This window comes from Penicillium soppii (assembly GCF_028829465.1).
Source record: "Penicillium soppii strain IBT 18220 chromosome Unknown utg000004l, whole genome shotgun sequence".
NCBI classification, from domain to species: domain Eukaryota; kingdom Fungi; phylum Ascomycota; class Eurotiomycetes; order Eurotiales; family Aspergillaceae; genus Penicillium; species Penicillium soppii.
This window is the reverse complement of record NW_026643234.1, coordinates 812,089-830,669: the sequence shown is the minus strand read 5'-3', so window position 1 is coordinate 830,669 and position 18,581 is coordinate 812,089. Positions and strand designations below refer to the sequence as shown.

Here is an 18,581-nt window from a genome sequence, read left to right as displayed (position 1 = left end):
TATATATTCATACTTCTGCTACTTTTCTTCCTTCTTCTCTACCAGTATCTCCAATTGATCTTTCACCTCAACTACTCTCCACTCTTCAACTTCCCTACCCCGCATTTCGAGCTATCCAAGCTACAGTCAAGATGGCCGCCCCAGCAGATATCAACATCAAGAACCTCAGCGGAGAGTGGGAGATGGTATGATTATGAACAATCCAAGTCAAAACATCAAAAACTCATTGCGTAACAGGACTCAAAATTGTCTAACCCAACAGACTCAATTCTAGCTCTGGTATGAACCCCGAAGCCCTAATCATAACCCAAAAATGAGTGAAACCCAAGGTGTCACAAACCCTACACATCCGTCCCCTCCCGTTTCACAGAACCAATACACAAATCCCTAGACATATGCCCAGCATGCCATAGTACAACCCCCACTAACCAACCAAACAGCAAGGGATGGGCTGGGTCATGCGCAAGACCCTCTCCTACGCCACAGTGACCATCTACATCCACGAGTACCCAGATAGCGAGAAGCCAGAAATCTACCATGTCGACGGACAGCAGGTGATTACCGGCGGAATCCAAGGTACCAAGGAGTGCCGTACGCTGGACTGGACGGAGCGCGAGCACGTCGACCACATCTTCGGCAAGTTGAACGGCCGCTCGCGCCATTTCACCGGCATCAATGCTCTTGAGGTCCAGACTTCTGTTGGCAAGCCCGAGGCTGATGCTAAGGTGGTGAAGTTCCTTACTGGTGAGATTCTTGTTGATGGGTCTAAGAGTGACGGGTTTGCTGTTGATGAGGAGGCGGTGTTTATGCAGAGCTTTGTGAGAAATCAGGAGTCTGGGTGGACTGCTGAGCAGGTTTGGGGCTTTGAGATTGTTGAGGGCGAGAGACGCCATACTCGTCGTGTTGTTGTTACTAAGGATGGTAAGGTGGAGATGGCTAGACTTGTTTATTCTTTCAAGGCTCGTCGGGCTGAGGAGTGAATTTTTTTTGGGAGGTTGCTGCTGGGCATGCACCTTTTCTTGTTTAGGGTTGGTTTATTTTAGCTTTCTATAAACCCTAGATCAATCAGCGTTCAGCCTGGACCTGTCGTCATTTATTTTTTAGTGTTGTAGTTACCTTTAGATGAAAACCATGATCGAAATATGGTCAAGTGCATACAAAAGCGGGAATAAATGGACTTGGGAGCAGTATCATAATGCAGCATAAATATCATTAGAAGTACATACACTGTCCAATTTGGAAGTCAATGCACATTCGCAAAACCTGATGCAAGATATGATCCGAAATACATTCATTGATAACCATAAGATGCGTGTTTTTAAACAAAGACAAAATTGACCATGTCGATGATCGGCTAAGGGCAACAAAAGCAGGAGTTATCAGGCGGTCTTAGGAGTGAGTAGGCATCACCACGCTAGCCTTGGTGCTGACGGCATCCTCGCTCTTCCACAAGCTGGTCACAGTCTTCTGCTGGGTATAGAACTGCAATCCGGGCTTGCCGTAGAAGGTGTTTGCACCACCGCCGGCAATACTCTTCTTGTTACCGGTGAAAGAGAACATGGGGAGAGGGACAGGGATGGGCACGTTAATGCCAAGCTGGCCAGCCTCGCACTCTTTCTGGAATCTGGAGGCGGTTGAGCCAGAGCGAGTGAAGATGGCGGCACCGTTGCCGTATTCATTGGCATTGATTGTGTTGATGGCGTCATCGAGGGTCTCGACGTTCAGGCAGACAAGGACAGGTCCAAAGATCTCCTCCTTGTAGCATTTCATGTCGGGAGTGACGTTGGTGATAATGGTAGGGCCAACCTACAGACACATGTTAGTTTGTGTTGTCTGATTGCGAGGTTACTTTCTGTAGTGGAACTTACGAAGTTGCCATTGGGATAACCCTCGGGCTTGTAGCCACGGCCATCAAGAAGAATGGTTGCACCCTCCTCCTCGGCACTGGCAATTAGATCCTCGATGCGCTTCTTGCTCTCGGGGCTAATCACAGGGCCAAGGTCGGCGCCCTCCTCAAAGCCACCGTTCACACTCAGAGCCTTGGCCCGCTCAGCGATCTCGGGCAGCCACTCCTTAGTCTCGGCAACCATGAGGCAAGTGCTCAGTGCCATACAACGCTGGCCAGCGGCACCAAAGGCGGCGCCAACAATCGCGTTGAGAGACTGGTTTTTGTTGGCGTCTGGCAGGACAGCAGCGTGGTTCTTGGCGCCCAGGTTGGCCTGCACACGCTTGCCGTTCGCAGAGCCACGAGTGTAGATGTACTCACCAGCACGGTTGCTGCCAACAAAGCTGATGGCCTTAATAGCAGGCTCATCAAGGATAAAGTCCACAGTAGGGGCAGAGCCGTGGATGATGTTGATAACACCGGGTGGGAAACCGGCCTCGGCGGCAAGCTCTGCCAGGATCATGGCAGCACCAGGGTCACGCTCGGAAGGCTTCATGACCAGGCAGTTACCAGTTGCGGTGGCAACTGGAATGCACCACAGGGGAATCATCGCGGGGAAGTCTTGGTGGTAGTCAGTATACAGGTACTATTGAGCACATTGGATATTGGTACTTACTGAAGGGGCAGATAGCAGCCACGACACCCAGAGGCTCCCGGTAGCTTCTTGTTTCCATGTCCTTGGCCACCTCTAGTACCTCACCAGTCATCTGGGTAGTGATGCCGCAGGCAGTTTCGGCGACTTGCAAGCCACGGAGAACATCACCCTTGGCATCAGCGACGGTCTTACCCTGTTCCAGGGTAATAGAGGCAGCCAGTCGGTCCCAGTGTTCACGGATAAGGCTAGTAAACTTGAACAGGATTTGCTGGCGGGCCATAATACTAGTTGCCCGCCAAGCGGGGAAGGCTTTCTGGGCCGACTCCACAGCGGCCTTGAGCTCCTCATTTGTGCTCTGGGGCACACGGGTGACCAGGTTGTTGGTGGCAGGGTCATGGAGGTCAATCCATTTTGTAGCCTTGGATGCCACAAACTGGTTATCGATAAAATTGGCGGTGTCGATTGGGTTGGTGATCTTTTGGTGGCTTGTTGGGTATTCCGTAGCGGTTGACACAGCCGAGGTGGTTGAAGGGGCAAATTTATGAGTTGTTGCGTGCAAACGACGAGTTGCAGAAAGAGATGAAGGGGCCATGGTTATTCTGCGAGAGGAGATGGAAAGGGGAGAAGCAGAGGTAATAGATCGGGCTGAAGATGCAGCTCTAGCGGTCACCGTCGGCGTGCGGGGAACTGCGCGGAGAGCGGGGATAGAACGGGCAATTGACCGACAAGCGGCCATGATGAATTGATGAGAGAAAAAAAGGGACGATCGGGATGTTGTCTCAATGGGTAAATAACAGATTGAGTAAAAGTAGAAGAAAGGTGGAAGGAGACGGGTTAAACGGAGTGGCATACTCTCATAAACTGGGTTACCCCAGGCCCGAGGTCAACCGCCTTAGTAAGGAGGATCCATTCCCCCATACATTTAGAACTCAGATAAGATGCTCTTCGGCGTTTTGAACCAATTATATATCGTCGATTGACCCCAATCGCCGACGGCCTTGATCGCTTGTGACGGGCTACGGCTTTGTTTCCGAGGTGTTGATATTTACAGGAAGGACGTTCCAATTAGGAAGGTATTTCCTTTTCAGGCCACTTTACAGCTAGTTAGTCACCTACATAACTATGTAGACCTACGTTATCGTACGCTATACTAAATTATATTTAGAAGATAGTATAGTTATGACATTCTTGAATTGGAAATAAAAAGCAATTGTCTCCGAAAACTGGCTAGAAATAGTCGGCAAAATGGAATAATGGAAAGTATACATATCAGGCCTCCATTCAGACTACATCGGCCAAAAGAACAACAAGAGGGGGATCACTGCGGTAATTGAATGCAAAGCTTTTCGCTGATTGGGTTTATTGGGTAAAATCGTTCGCTCCGGGTAATTGGGTTTCCCATTGCATTTACTCCGCGGAGGATCGGGTGTTGCGCTTGGTGGCGCCGCCCTTGGTGGTTTCAGCGGATGAGCTGACAGCCTCTTCCTTCTTCTCCTTGGGAGCACTGGCAGCGGCCTTGCCCTTCTTCTCGGTAGGGGCGGGGCTGCTGGCACTGATGGCGCCAACGACAATGAGGATCATGGTCAAGAGGAGGGCACCAAGACCTCCGGCAACCTCAGGAAGAGCCTTGACGGCGTGAATGGGGTCCTCCTTGGCCAGCTCAACGAAGTGGTTGACCTTCTGTTGGACGAAGGTAATAGGGTCTTCCTTGAAGGTAGTGGTAGTACCAGCCTCCTTGACCTCGGGCTTAGGCTTGGTAGCCTCCTCCTCGGCCTCCTCAACGGGGAACTTAACATCGAAGGTCTCCTGGCGGAGCTTCTCAGCATCCTCAATGGAGTGACCAATGTAGATGTTATCAAAGAGGATATCGCTCTGCATGGTCCAGATCTCAAAGCCAATGGCGCCCATAGGCTCGAGGTTGGAAGGGGTCTTGTCCTCGAAGAAGGCAGGGTTCTTGATCTTGCGCGGAGCCCAGATACCCTTGTAGGCAGGGTTGTCAATGAGAGGAGCCTCCCACTTGCCCTTGTACTCGGGGTTCTTGATTAAAGGGCGGGTCCAGGGGCCACATCCAGAGACATCAGCACACTTGGGGTTGGGGACGGTAGGTGCGAGCCAATCTCCATCCTCCTCATCATCCCAGTCCTCAGGCTTCTCGGCCTCGGGGTCAGGAATGCTGGTAGGCTCATCCGCAAGCCAGTCGGCGGGCTGGGTGGCAGTCTCGTCAACAATCTCAAAGGGAGCCTCCTCATCCCAGTCAGCGGGCTTGGTAGCCTCGGGGTCAGCGATCTGAACCTCATCAACCCAGTCGGTGGGCTTGGAGTCCTTGGGATCGTCGATCTCCTTCTCGGGGTTGACGGGAGGGTTGAAGTCCTCGAGGAGGCTGCCAGCCTTGGCAGACTCGCCGTTGATGAGGATCTCGAAGGTCTGGTCGGGCTTGACGATCAGAGTGTAGAGGGAAGTGACCTTGTTGGTACGGGCCACGGGAGGAGTCTTGAGGTGCTTCTCCTCGTATTCGCCAGTCTTGGGGTTCTTGTGGCGGAAGATGAAGTGAACCTTGTTGGTAGCTCCACACTTGTCGGGACCGAACATGATGACATAGGGAGTGCCGTTAGAGAACTCCTCCTGGTGGAGCTTCTTATTCTCTTGGAGGAGCTTGAGGTAAGCACCACCGCAAACAAGGGAGTCTATAACAAACGACGATTAGCGTGTGAACAATCAAATAGATTTAGGTGCCAATTACTCACTTTGCGGCTTGACCTCGTACTGAACCACCAAGGTTTTGCCCTTGTTGTCAATCTTCTTGGGGAACTTGGCAGAGATGGCGTGGTGGGCGGCAGCGTTCTTGACCACAAGACCCTTGTCGCCATCAATACCCTTCAAGACAGTAGGCTCTTCAACGGCCCATTCACCAACGTAAGCCCATTCGTCGTCGGACTTGGTGTCATCCTTCTTCGCAGTGGAAGCCTTCCACCGCGCCTGCCAGTCGTCGGTGAATTGCTCCAGGAAGGGAGCCTTGAGGGTGGTGGGCTAACAAAGAAAAAAACAATCAGTACATATGTATATTACAGAGAAAGTGCTTTCAATTGCGACATACCGTGAAAGCAGGCTTCTCAATGATAGTGGCATCAGCAACCTCCTCCTCCGCATGGGCGTAGCCCATGAGGCTGGCGGAGGAGACCAGAGCCGAAGTTAAGGCAGTGTTGAAGCGCATGTTGATCAACAAACACTATAGAAGAAAACAGAACCCAAGAATGAGAGTGGATCGCCAAAGTGAGGAGAAGGGAGGTTTTAAAGCGGAGGAGAAGGTCCAGGTGGCCTCTTCAACTGAGCTACCCAATTAGGACTAGGCTACACACGGGCTTTCGATGTTGTTCTATACATTCAATTTTATTTTCTATAGGCAATGATTTCAATTCAATTTCAATTTATTTCTTTGAATTTGATTCAATTGATTAGATATATAAAAATAAATAGTTTTGCACTTCTATACATATATCAAATTATTCTACATATGTAGTTTGCAAAACTATTTCAAATGTTTGTTAGCATCGAGGCATTTATTGCGTGCTGCCACTTGCAGGTGCAGATCCTCGATTGGCTTCCCCGCCCAGACAAAATTATCTTATCCGTTTAGGCATTTGTAGACATTTGGTTCTCCGACAGCTTTGCCTAGGTCAACCTCAAAAGTTCTCAAGTCAGTCCCTCCTATTAATCCAGCTTAAGAATTCTTTACATTATTTTATTTTCTTTGGAAGATCCACAGACTTACAAATGCTAGTCTATCGCAACCATGTGCCCCACCGAGAAAGCTGTCGCAACGGCTGACAACAATAATGACCATTTGGTCCAGTCCGAGGATCCCGAACACCCTGCCAACCTCATCCCCCAACTCTGCAGGAATTTCTACAACTGGGGATGGGTTACTGGTACCGGAGGAGGCGTAAGCACACCCTCGAAAAAGTTCAACGGTGCCCCCCGCTCATGGAATAAGTAGGCATCGATCCGCCAAGGCGACCACATTTTCATTGCCCCCTCCGGTGTTCAAAAGGAATTGATCAAATCAGATAACATCTTCGTTGTTCAATGGCCTACCCCCAAGTACCCGGCTGAGGCGCGCAACTATATCCGCAAGCCCCTCAAGCTCAATCCCTCCGCCTGTACCCCACTGTTCTTGACTGCCTTTGAGCAGGGTGCTGGTTGCTGCATTCACACTCACTCGCAATGGGCTGTTCTCGTCACCCTACTGGTAGAGCGAGAGAAAGGCCCTGATGCTTGCTTTGAGATCAACAACATTGAGCAGATCAAAGGTATTCCTCGTGGTAAGGGCAAGGGTATGCTCGGATTCTTTGATACTTTGAAGATTCCTATCATCGAGAACACTGCCTTTGAGGAGGATCTCACCAGTGGCCTGGAGGCGGCCATGAACAAATACCCCGACACATATGCCGTACTTGTTCGCAGACACGGAATGTAAGTCATAACAATTTATTGCATATGGGAATCGACCAAATTCTAATATGTTGGATCTTGCAGCTATGTCTGGGGCGACAACACCGCCAAGGCAAAGACTCAGTGCGAGAGTCTGGACTACCTGTTCCAATTGGCTGTGGAAATGCACAAGCTGGGACTCCCATGGATCAAATAGACCATGCGCAGTTGCTAATGACCTTTTTATGTTTGACGGTCGATATAATCTCGGAAACTTGTATTGGTTTACCGGCATTAGGAAGCTCCAATAGAGATGATGTGACATATTGTGGCATGGACTTTCAAATAAATATTGTATGTAGCCATGGTGCACTGCAGAGATAGATACAGTATCAAGCTCATGCAATAAGCATAAAGACTTGCCCATATTTTCCATCAGCAGTGAGAATGGCGAGGTGGGTGGAAGTGTATAGTTATATAGTAAGAGTATCGGGACACCTTGTGGGCTGGGGATCCCGTGATTAATGCGGATCAGCCTCCACTCCACGAGCTGCCTCTCCAACTCCGTACTCGTGTCCATCTAAGCTCCCATTAAACCATTCGTGTCAATTTCTTGATCCATCTTTTCGCCGTGCTATTCTTCGCTCCTCTTCTATCTCATACGACCGGTTATAATGGATCTCGACTCGGGAGACTCCCCGTGGGGCGGTAGGCAGTCATGATACCACAGCTCTTTGGAATGCAGTCTGATTTAGCATGCAGATGAGCCTTCACAGTTCAAGCCTAGCCAAGGCGCTTCTAAGCCCGGCACTCAAGAGGGTGGTATGTTTTTCTCCACTTGCTTCTTTAATGCGCATCCCCCACTAAATCCACCTCCATCCAGAAGCCGCAACCCCCGCGTCAGTCAGCGCGCCCACAGTCCGCACTCCTGGAAAACGAGGCCCCCGAGGCACACGCAAGATTAGTGCACAAGCCACGAAACTCGAATCTGTCGATGATTCCGTCGACCCTCTCGGCCCATTGGGTGAAGCCCCAGCCGAGGCTGCCCCGACGCCTACAGATGAGGCACCAGCACCACCCCAAAAAGAACCATTCGCCGGCCGCGGCGCGCTACCACTAGCATCGCCCTCCCAGGCGTCTGGAGGGGGAATATCGGAGTCGGCCAATGTGGATGAGCAAAGTGCGGGCTTCCGAGGACCTCCGCCCGTTCAGCCACCGGTGGAAACGGACGGACCTAAACGACAGACACAGCCCAGCATGAGTATCGAACAGGCTGCGAAGCCGACTTTCCAGATCTATGTTGGTGATCCGCATAAAGTAGGAGATCTGACAAGTAGTCATATCGTCTATCAAGTTTCGACCAAGGTAAATAAATTGGAGTACTCGGAAACGGCGCACGCGCGTTGAAAGGAAACGAGCTGACAATTCTACGGTCAGACCACATCCAAAGCTTATCGCCATCCCGAATTCACAGTCAGTCGTAGATACCGTGATTTCCTCTGGCTTTACAATTCCCTTCACGGCAGCAACCCCGGAGTGGTTGTTGCGCCTCCACCCGAGAAGCAAGCAGTTGGCCGGTTTGATACCAACTTTGTGGAGTCGAGGAGGGCTGCTTTGGAACGGATGCTAAATAAGATTGCTTCCCATCCCATTCTTCAACATGATGGAGACCTGAAAATCTTCCTGGAAAGTGAGGCTTTCAACGTTGATGTCAAGAATAAGGAAAACCGGGAGCCCGATATTGGCCCAAGCAAGGGAATGTTGAGCTCCTTTGGTATTTCTGTTGGTGGGGGAAGCAAATTCGTGGAACATGACGATGTAAGTGGTCTGCTTCTGATGCAATAGCTATGCCTGCTGACAGCTTAATAGTGGTTCCATGATCGTAAGGTCTACTTGGATGCATTGGAAAATCAGCTGAAGGCCTTGATGAAGTCAATGGATACTGTGGTGCTACAACGGAAGGGGCTCGCCGATGCCGCAGGCGACTTTTCAAGCTCACTGCATGCTTTGTCTGCTGTTGAGCTGTCTCCCGCTCTATCATCCCCTTTGGAAGGCCTGTCAGAGCTCCAACTGCGCATCCGGGAACTCTACGACCGACAGGCGCAGCAGGATGTGCTGACACTTGGAATCACGATTGATGAATATATCCGCTTAATTGGAAGTGTCAAGATGGCCTTTAGCCAGCGACAAAAGGCTTTCCACACCTGGCATGCGGCTGAGTCCGATCTACAGAAACGCAAGAACACTCAAGATAAGCTACTCCGCCAGGGGAAGACCCAGCAAGACCGTCTGAACCAGGTCAATGCCGATGTCGCAGACGCAGAGCGCAAGGTCCATCAGACACGGCTGCTGTTTGAAGACATGGGCCGACTTATGCGAAATGAGCTGCAACGATTTGAGAAGGAGAAGGTGGAAGACTTCAAGTCCGGTGTTGAAACATTCCTCGAGAGTGCGGTAGAGGCCCAGAAAGAGGTAAGACTTCTCGTATTCCGCGTATTTCTTTTCATCCAGCTGACCCGTCAATCGCAGTTGATCGAGCTTTGGGAGACATTCCTGTTGCGCTTAGATGCTGGCGAAGAAGGCCTTCCTTACTACGTGCCTCCATCTGAGACGGCGGAGGCGTCTGCACCAGAGCCTACGGAATCGACGCCATTGGTTGCTGAGGATGAGGCTTGATCTTTTTACCTACTCTGATGCCCGAGTGCTGCGTGCTCGTGTATAAACCCTAAAACAAGCACCTGCAAAGTTCCACGTCTCGTATTCTTTATGGGACGCTCTTTTTCCCGATGTTCCCTATGCCATGCTGCAACTCTGATGATCGACCCCAGCAAGCTGATAGGCCATGTGTTTTCTTTCTTTCCATCTTCGCTTCACTCTGAATACCACTGTTCGCGTATTGTAGCAAATAAATTCATTTTACGGTAATCAGTCGAATACAATAATCTTTTCCTATTCCTGAAATTCCTCCCTGTGCTTGTCCTCTTCATCCTCCACCTCCATACCATGGTTCCCATCTTCGTCCCGCGTGCTTTCCAAGCTCAGCCCACAGCTCATGTCCGACGAGAGCGGTACATGGCCTCTTTATAATCATTTCCGAACAGCCAACCGCTGTGGAGAGGTTTTACTTGTCCGTCTTGTTCGGCAACACTTGTCATCTTATCAGATATAAGCCCTCTCAGCTGTTTGTTTCTCGACGCGCTCTTTATGGTCCTGTGTCATTGCATGCCACGTGCAGCGTTTAGCCTTTCATGTATTTCATGAGGACGATGTACGTCCCATCATCTTCGACCCATTCTTCGACGAATTCGGGAACAAGGATTGTGGTATCGGTGGCGACAAATGGTGTGTTGACTCTTTCATAATTTGGGGGCCCTTAGGTCGTTGTCTCAAGATCAACTTTGAGCCTATAGACCAGACCCTTCTGTCGTGGCAACCATAGAAAGAGTTGGCTTAGTTTGCTCTTGTACCAACAGTGGGATTATTTTCTTGGGGACCAGGCACAGGTCACACACGGGGTGTCGTCAAGTTCAGCTCGTTCTTCCTCGTTCGTTTTTACTAGTTTGGTCGGTACTCAGAGGCTGTAATTTGGAGGTAAATAAGGGGCGAATATTTCTATGCCTCTATTTTTCCTTTTTTTCACTGTGCATCTTCTTTGTTGTCTCATTCGATACCTTGCAAAGTCTTGGTAGGCTTGCAACGAGCTACAAGCGTGAGCAATGAGCGGTCTGGACGCGATGTAGATATCCCAGTCCCATACACAATCACTCAGAAGCATAGAAAAGTTATACTACTGAATTCGTCCGACGCCATATGTGAAAGCTCAACCATCCTTCTTTGCTTTAAAAAAGAGGTCAACGTAAAGGCTTCCATTGATAGGACATTGTTAGGAGCCATAAATCTTCTCAAGTTCGTTTGTGATACGTACTGCGAACTTGGCCCCAGGATGTGGCTAAGTCTAAAACCAAGTACCTCATGACACTCGACGGAGTACAGAAACTTAAATCCTTGAACTAATAAAGCTGGGCTGTTTTTGTCGTAAGCAGCCCACTAGCAGCCCTCACTCTGTCAGATTGCAGCATCAGCGCTAATACTCAAATTAGTCCACGCTACTGCGGCAACACAAGAGGCCAAGCCGAACCGGGTTACGATCTTCAATTGCAGATTCCCTCGTCAAAAACTAATACGCTGATAATTCTTAGCCCCCAATTGCCGACGCCATCTTTCTGCAGCTCTGGCTGATTTGTGCACCAATGGAGGCTAATCTTATAGGTTCATGGGCCCTCCATAGTTCCGGTTTTATTTCTCGGTAAAGAAACTGTTGTTGCCCCTGAGAACCTAGTAGGATGCGATCTCTGTCATGCTGAGATCCGCTTCAGTTTACATCTGGACTATTCGCAATTTGCCCCCGATATACCTACTCTCGTCCTAATTCATTCAAAAAAATATTGCTCCACCATGGCAACGAGCACTTCGAACTATGCTGCTTACTCTACAGATACCGATTTCATAGGCTGGTACATCGCAGCAACTCGTATGTCCCGCCATCTGGGTAGAGCACCCGAGCCCTAATCATATACTAACCTTTCTCCAGCCCAACCGATTCTCTGCGTAGATGGCGGCACATGGACTACAAGCGGATCTCTCGGTGACTGTAGTTCAACATCTGGCGATACCATCGCTACATCCTGCTATCATGGGTCGAGCGTAGTAAGAGGGTCGACTACTGAAGCATGGTACGGACCCGGCCTCATCGTACACCAAGTCCTTTCTTTGCTGATGGAAAGATAGCGGCTCGGGCTCAACATGCGACTTCTTTAGAATCTTTTCAACTACTGGCCAAGATGGTCTTGAGGCCAAAACACGATACGCTTGCATGGACAATTGGGCTGCCAACAGTGTCTACCGTACTCTTCCCTCGCAGTGGCTAGTAACCTCAACTTCAGCTTCCGCGACAAGTACTTCATCCTGTAAGTGATGACCCAAAGCAAAAGAACTATCAGAGACTAATTTGTCACGCTTGCGCAACAGTCACCACCTCTTCATCCTCTATCTCAACGACATCCACATCCACATCCACATCCACTAGCAGCCCCGACTCCTCCAGCTCCTCCAGCTCGGGAATAAGCAACGGCGCGATTGCGGGAATAGTCGTCGGCTGCGTGGCAGGCGGTGCAATTCTCGCGCTGTTAATCGTATTCCACAAGAGACTCTTGGCATGCTTCGGATACCAGAAACAAACGGATAGTGGCCCGGCATGGTCTCCTGTTTATGTGCCCCCACAGACGCAGTCGGCTTCTCAGTCCCAGCCTATGTCGGAGTTGTCTGGGCAGCGGAATATTCATGAGCTTGGTGCGAATGGCTCGAGTCAGGCTTAGTGATAAAGACGGTTGCATGATTGATTTGCGCTTTTCGTTCTTAGCTTGTCTATAGTTACATAGTAATATAGTAATGATATCCGGTTTGGTAATATGATACTGCGGTTTGGGTTATGCCCGTTGCTGGGTCAGGATTGGTTAGGGAATTTCTTCGCTATGGTCTTGGAACTGGAACCAGTACGCTAAAATTGTGTGAACAGGCTTCAATGTAATTCTATAATTATTATAAGGTCAAAGCATAAAGGAAACACTACTCTCATATATGATCAACATATCATGAGCGGCAAAAGATAGAAGAAAAAATGCATTCTTGGTATAATACAGCAGGCTCATACCAGACATATGTATATTGTACAAAGATGAGAACATATAAAAACAGAAAGATGAAATCCCAACTCCCATCCTAGCGACACAAGCCAGACAACCTAGTGCATCCCAGGATCATGAATCAAACCCTCAAATTACTTATTTCTTTTTCTGGACCTTCAGGACCTTCTTCTCCGGAGGCGGGGGCGCCTCATTTTGTCCAAACTCACTGATCAAATCGAGCAAGTTATCTTCCTCCTCCTGTTCAGCCTTCTCCTGAGCCTTAGCATCAGCCTCAGCCTTCTTAGCAGCAGCAGGGTCCTTAGCGGCATCTTCAACAGGCGTGTTGGCATCGTAGCTGCGACCGAATCTGGAACGGAAAGCAGCGAGACGACCGGCCTCATCGTCCTCGACGTTCATCAGCTTGCTGCTGGATGGGTTCCAGAGGAGAGAGTTGCGCGTGTCGCGCGTGCTGCGGTAGACCGGGGCTGGCGAGGTCGTGCGGTGCGTGAAGGTGCTGCCGTCCGAGAGGGTGATGAGCTGTGTGAAAGTGTAGGGGCGCTTAGGGCGGCGGAGAAGAGTTGCGTGTCGGCATTGCGAGCAAACGAAGGTTGTGCTCGATTGGGTGGGGAGCCTTGATGGGAGGATGGAGGTGGTTGAGTTGGTTATCGTGGCCGCTGTGCGGCGGAGAGAGGTGTGCAGGGACATTCTCGAGGAACTCGCTCGTCAATGCAGATGCAATGGGCTAAAGGGATGGTTGAGCAGGGCAGAGGGTGACGTGGCCGCAATGCTATCGGGGAGGACGCGGAGGTGCGAAGTTGATGCTATACAAGCAGAGAAATTATCGCGGGTTATGTAAGCGGCTTTTGTTTTTTCGGGATTTTCATATCGACTTCGGCCAAATGACTTCATATGCTTGTCTCTCCTTTGAGTCTCTGTTTCTTATGGGAGCTTAGACATGAATTGGTTGAGCCTTAATATCTGTGATTTTTTTCCCTGCGTGATTCCCTGAGTCCATTTCAAAGCTCCGTCAATTATAGGCGGGATGAAGCTCTCATTTCCACGAGTCGCGCATGGGACTGCTCGGAGAGGGCTCGGAGGTAGGCTTTTATACATCTTCTGGTATCTTTGCCTAGTCACTAATTAAGAGAATTAGCAACACTACACAATCAGAGCTATACTCCTCGATCCTTGGGACCACACCTGTCCCTCCGAACCTCCCCACATGTACACTCTAAATGCCCATTACAATGCGCCCAAAGGCATTACAGCAATGCGGCAGCATCATTCAAAGAAGGCGACACAATACCGAAAGCCAAGGACCTCAACTATGAAGTAAACGGGTCCCGGTTCCAAACATCACCACCCTCTGCATCCATATCCGATCGAGTCCGTCTCCTCATGCGTCGAGTCCCCTACCCCGTCGCAATCATAACAGCAAATGATCCGTCAGGTCCGCAAGATACGACATCTTTTCGCGGCATGACTGTCTCTTCATTTAGCACCGTCACACTCACCCCGCACCCGGTGATCTCATTCAACGTGCGCCGTCCATCGGAGACATTGAACGCGCTGCTGGCCTCACGCCGTTTCCTGGTTCATTTGCTAGCGCCGGGACCTGCGACTGCTACTCTAGCACGGGATTTTTCTAAGGGAAATATCACTCTCGCTGCTATGTTGAGCGGTCATGGAGAATTTGAGTTTGCGGCTTTGCCTGTCGGGGGCGAGGAAAGACCTCTTCCTATTCTTAAGCGAAGAGAGGGTTCATCGAGTGGTGGATCTGGTGTTGACTTCCCTTTTGTGCTTGAGTGCACTCTTCACCCTGATAAGATTGAGATTCATGATCATTCGATTGTGCTAGGGACTGTAGTTCGGACGTTTGAGGGCTCTGGGCCTGTTCATTCGGAACTGGAACAGGATGGTCAGGTCTTGGATGAACATTCGCCTGACCGTCTTTGTTTGACATATGCAAATACCAAGTTCTGGAAGATGGGAGGTGAGATTTAAGTCGGAATGTTTTGCCGGCTTTGGTTCGACTTGGCTTAATCAGGCTATACAAGGCTACCTAGGTATGCCTGGCGGGAAACATTGTACATAAATATAGGAATTCGGCGTTGGGTGTATATATACACTGAAATTTAGATATAAGACATACCAGATCACATCCAACTTTACCGTGTGATTTTGAGGAAGATATATACGAGAAATGCTTTCATGGAATTGACGCGTCTACGCTTTTTTCGTGAGATTATACAAGAACCGAGTATAGAACACTTTTGGTATTCGGTGTTAGAACATGATCGTCATGTAACTCACAATCGGATCCATACTGTCGCCTCTTATCGCGAGACGCATGCCCCTGGTACAATGATTCAAGAAAGCAAAAACCACTTCACTAGAAGCCGACAAGGTATTGACTAGTATAAGAAGCCTGACCACAGACGCACACAAAACTTGACGCAAGGTCTCGGAAGACAGAGAACTGAGCTCAAACACCGATCCGACAGCGTGACGAGACATGAGACCGCAAAGCACACACACATCAAGGGACTAGTCTCGATACGAGTGCGGACTGCCGGTCCCACTTCCACTGCCCCCGCTGCCACTACCAGTTCCACTACCGCGACTTGCTGCTCGCTGGAAAGGGCTCAGAACCGGGCGACTACCTCCATGTAAGAAACCGTTTCCATCAGAAGCAGGTCGCAACTTGGTATCACCAAGCAGCTCGGACAAGTCGAGATGGAGAGGCGGCATGCGGTTCGCATCCAAGAAGTCAGGACCGTACTGGCTACTGCGAGTGGAGCGGTTGGAAAACGAACGGTCCCGAGGATTGAGGTCCGACCCGAAGTATGAGCCTGTATTTGCGATGGGGGATGTCGGAAACTGAGGGAGGAAAGGTATGTCTTGCGATGGACTGGTTGGATTTGACGATAGTTCACGAACAGGCGATGACGAGATCTGCAGAGGGCTAGATCTTGCGGGAGGGAAGCCAAGACTCAGCAGAGATCGAGCGCTGGGAGCAGTGATCGTCGATGCGTTCAAAGACGGGCCAGCGGTTTCAGATAGGGGATTGGTACCCGGCAGATTGCCTTCGGGGGTAAGAGGACCAGACTCGAGGAGCATTTGTTGTTGTTGCTGTTGAATGGATTGCTCAATTGCGGATGCCTGCTGCCAGAGCTCACTCGTGCGGAGCTGGAATTCTTGAACAGATTGGCTGATGCTCGCAAATTGCTCATGGAAATTGCTCTCCATCTTTGACTGGTCTTGCTCTCTGGCAAATTGCTCAGCAGCACGGCGTTCTCTCTCGTTCAACCCTTGGGCATTGGCTGAGATTATGCGTTCATACTGCTCGTTCACCCGGGTCCGACGACCCTGGAGACGCTCTCGTTTCTGAATCACCTGGTTCAAATCCGCTTCCAATGTCGCCACTTGCTGAGCCGCGGCTGCGCGAGCGGCAGCGACCTCTTCCTTCGTCGCGTTGAAGCGTTCCACCTCACGCTCAAAGTCCGCTTTGTGCGCCCTCCACTCTTCCATCTCCTCCTCCGGAACATTTTCCATGGTGTCGAGCTGTACTTCGAGCACGGCGGTAGCCTCTTCGGTTTGCCGAATGTTTCGTTCCAATTGCAGCGAACGCTGCTTTTGTCGATTCTCATCGGTTCCGCTGAGGAGGCGAGTATTGAAACTATCAAGTTCCTTCCTGATCTTCGAGATGACAGCTTTGTGATCGTTCTTGGTCTTCTTCAGACGGTTGCGCTTTTCGTTTAGTTTGGACTCCGCATTGACAATGGAATTTTTGAGCGTTGTGGTAGGAGATGATGGACGATACGGCGGTTGTGGGGGTGTCGATATAGCGGAAATGACTAAATTACCAGTGAGACACATACAAAAAGAAAAGGCGAAGAACCACTGATTGGACCAACTTACCTTGTTCTGTGTCGGCCGTTGCAGGCGTCTTTACACTCATGACACAGATTTCCTCGTCGGTATCACTGCGCACAAATGCACACGTATAAGCGCAATTTGGAGCGAGTCCAGCAATTTCGCCGCGCCATTGAACCACACTCGGTCCCTTGGCATCTGAAACCCTGCATATCGTGGCGGTGGCCCAAAGCGCACCATTGACGCAGACGTAGAACGGCTCCGCATCTCCTTCCAAACGTCCGGCTTCATAGGAACCCGTTACCGCAAGATCATCGGTGAATTCACCAGCGGCAAATTTGATTGAAGAGCTGTCCACATCCGTAATCCATACTAATCCGTCGTCGAGAGAAACACCTTGGAGATCCTCCTCTGTCATTGTGAGATTGCGTGCTGTCTTGGAAACAGCCCGTGAATGTTCATATTCTCGCATAACTGTGACCTTTGTACTGGCGAGAGCAGCCCAGAATGGCTGACGGCTCCGAACCTGGTTGGCTTGTCGTCTGCGTTTCTTGGCTGAAGTAACACGATCCTTTCCATCTTTCAATTGACCATCGGGGCCAACGAAAGAAGATGAGACACTCGCAGTAGATTCCAGAGCAGAATCAGCCTGTCCCTGCGAGCCCGCAGATGCCTCCGTATCTCCCCGCTTGCCGGGCCGTAATGGTGTTGGTGATCGGTTTTTCGCCATCGAACGTCGTGCCATAGCAGTTCCTGCCTGTGCCAAAATGTGGACTGCGAGAAGGCTACGAAGCCAACTCGGGGACGATTGTGTTTCGGAGCGTCGGAACTCGGCGGGTAACAGATGCGAAAATTGGGAGAGAATATCGGGACTGAGCAATTTAGCAGAAACAAGATGACCTAGGACAAAGTCCTGTATGCCTTTGCTGCGAATAAGATGAAGAAGGAGAACAATTCCGACACAGAGAGCATTGACCCCGCCGTTCTTTCCGGAACCCCCGCCGCCCAGGGTGATAGCGACTTGGACATGGGCGAGATCGATGGCAAAGTTTTGCGCCCATGTCCACATGAAGAGGCCCCAGAGAAGTATACAGAAACCGTCCATCGCAATCATTGTCCCCAAAGATGGCGTCCCAGCCGGACCCTGAAAAATATCGAAATTTGACGACAAAGAACCGGCCGCGGCGCCACTGGGGGGCATGAAGGTCAGGGAAGCGAAAAGAAATTGAACCAGAGTCAAGACCATAGGCGGAAGCTGTAGCAGAAAAATCAAAATGGCGATGGTGTCGTACATAGGGCACGACTTAAGGATGGTGGATGCGAACTGTAGCGGATTGATTGAGGCATTGGATCCGGATCGTTTCGAGGTTCCATTGCGAGAGGCATGGTTTGCTATGCCACCATTCTGTGGCACATCACCGTTTGCCTGCGCACATGCCATCTCTCCACCCTTGCTATGCCCGTTCAACATCCCACGCACATTGCCATCTACCTTCGCACTATCCCCTCCTTTGCCGGCGACCGTCGGTGAGGTGACGGCCGTGTCGCTTGTAGAACGTATAGAGGATAGATCAAAGTGAGCGGACGCGCCCGGACCGGTAGCTGAGCCGTTGCCCGAGTTGCCGTTCAGATGGCTGTTTGATTTCTGCTTGGTCACTTTCTTGCCCGGACCGACGATGCCATTGTCCTGTCGATTGCTCTGGTTCTTCCTGGCCGCAGCTGATGAGCGTGGCATGGACGAGGGAGCCCGAAACCCAGGTCCGAGTCAGCTTGGCGGGATGAAGCCAAGGACTGGGACCAGGAAAAAGGCAAAAACGGAGTAGAAATTGAATATGGAGGTTTGTTGAGTATTGTTGTTATAATAGAAGAGTATGAAGCAAAGGAAAGAAGATATTAAAAAGAGAGAGGAAGGGAAGAGACGAGGCTCTACGGGGAAGCGTGAAGGGGAAATGGAATTGTCCAGGTGGAAGAATTGTATGAGGTCGAGAAAGAAACAGAACTTGGTATTGGTATTGTAAAATTTGTCGATCATTGGTGATTTTCGGGTAGGCGG

The 18,581-nt window shown here is 50.3% G+C and overlaps 9 protein-coding genes across 9 annotated transcripts; 5 read left to right on the top strand and 4 right to left on the bottom strand.

The window, feature by feature from the left end:
• Nucleotides 1-131: 131 nt before the first annotated feature.
• On the top strand, nt 132-980 carry N7529_003732 (uncharacterized protein; the record flags this gene model as incomplete). The annotated part of the gene is made up of 2 exons (XM_057239259.1): nt 132-185; nt 441-980. 2 exons carry the CDS (start codon nt 132-134, stop codon nt 978-980), a joined length of 594 nt encoding a protein of 197 aa, XP_057098554.1.
• Nucleotides 981-1,389: 409 nt separating this feature from the next.
• Nucleotides 1,390-3,276, bottom strand: N7529_003731 (CoA-acylating methylmalonate-semialdehyde dehydrogenase; the record flags this gene model as incomplete). The annotated part of the gene is made up of 3 exons (XM_057239258.1): nt 1,390-1,806; nt 1,869-2,506; nt 2,562-3,276. The coding sequence occupies 3 exons, from the start codon at nt 3,274-3,276 to the stop codon at nt 1,390-1,392; spliced, it is 1,770 nt and encodes a 589-aa protein (XP_057098553.1).
• Nucleotides 3,277-3,947: 671 nt separating this feature from the next.
• clxA (calnexin) lies at nt 3,948-5,751 on the bottom strand (the record flags this gene model as incomplete). Its single annotated transcript, XM_057239257.1, has 3 exons — nt 3,948-5,224; nt 5,285-5,567; nt 5,635-5,751. The coding sequence occupies 3 exons, from the start codon at nt 5,749-5,751 to the stop codon at nt 3,948-3,950; spliced, it is 1,677 nt and encodes a 558-aa protein (XP_057098552.1).
• A 579-nt stretch (nt 5,752-6,330) lies between these two features.
• mde1 (methylthioribulose 1-phosphate dehydratase MDE1) lies at nt 6,331-7,185 on the top strand (the record flags this gene model as incomplete). The annotated part of the gene is made up of 3 exons (XM_057239256.1): nt 6,331-6,480; nt 6,535-7,010; nt 7,074-7,185. 3 exons carry the CDS (start codon nt 6,331-6,333, stop codon nt 7,183-7,185), a joined length of 738 nt encoding a protein of 245 aa, XP_057098551.1.
• A 457-nt stretch (nt 7,186-7,642) lies between these two features.
• On the top strand, nt 7,643-9,644 carry N7529_003728 (sorting nexin 1; the record flags this gene model as incomplete). Its single annotated transcript, XM_057239255.1, has 6 exons — nt 7,643-7,676; nt 7,731-7,790; nt 7,852-8,333; nt 8,406-8,786; nt 8,838-9,440; nt 9,498-9,644. 6 exons carry the CDS (start codon nt 7,643-7,645, stop codon nt 9,642-9,644), a joined length of 1,707 nt encoding a protein of 568 aa, XP_057098550.1.
• Nucleotides 9,645-11,423: 1,779 nt separating this feature from the next.
• On the top strand, nt 11,424-12,343 carry N7529_003727 (uncharacterized protein; the record flags this gene model as incomplete). Its single annotated transcript, XM_057239254.1, has 4 exons — nt 11,424-11,499; nt 11,560-11,701; nt 11,757-11,935; nt 11,997-12,343. 4 exons carry the CDS (start codon nt 11,424-11,426, stop codon nt 12,341-12,343), a joined length of 744 nt encoding a protein of 247 aa, XP_057098549.1.
• Nucleotides 12,344-12,808: 465 nt separating this feature from the next.
• Nucleotides 12,809-13,357, bottom strand: N7529_003726 (mitochondrial 54S ribosomal protein bL31m; the record flags this gene model as incomplete). Its single annotated transcript, XM_057239253.1, has 1 exon — nt 12,809-13,357. The coding sequence occupies one exon, from the start codon at nt 13,355-13,357 to the stop codon at nt 12,809-12,811; it is 549 nt and encodes a 182-aa protein (XP_057098548.1).
• A 365-nt stretch (nt 13,358-13,722) lies between these two features.
• Nucleotides 13,723-14,656, top strand: N7529_003725 (flavin reductase family protein; the record flags this gene model as incomplete). The annotated part of the gene is made up of 3 exons (XM_057239252.1): nt 13,723-13,749; nt 13,806-13,876; nt 13,921-14,656. The coding sequence occupies 3 exons, from the start codon at nt 13,723-13,725 to the stop codon at nt 14,654-14,656; spliced, it is 834 nt and encodes a 277-aa protein (XP_057098547.1).
• Nucleotides 14,657-15,199: 543 nt separating this feature from the next.
• N7529_003724 (uncharacterized protein) lies at nt 15,200-18,263 on the bottom strand (the record flags this gene model as incomplete). Its single annotated transcript, XM_057239251.1, has 2 exons — nt 15,200-16,509; nt 16,574-18,263. The coding sequence occupies 2 exons, from the start codon at nt 18,261-18,263 to the stop codon at nt 15,200-15,202; spliced, it is 3,000 nt and encodes a 999-aa protein (XP_057098546.1).
• Between the last annotated feature and the right edge of the window lie 318 nt (nt 18,264-18,581).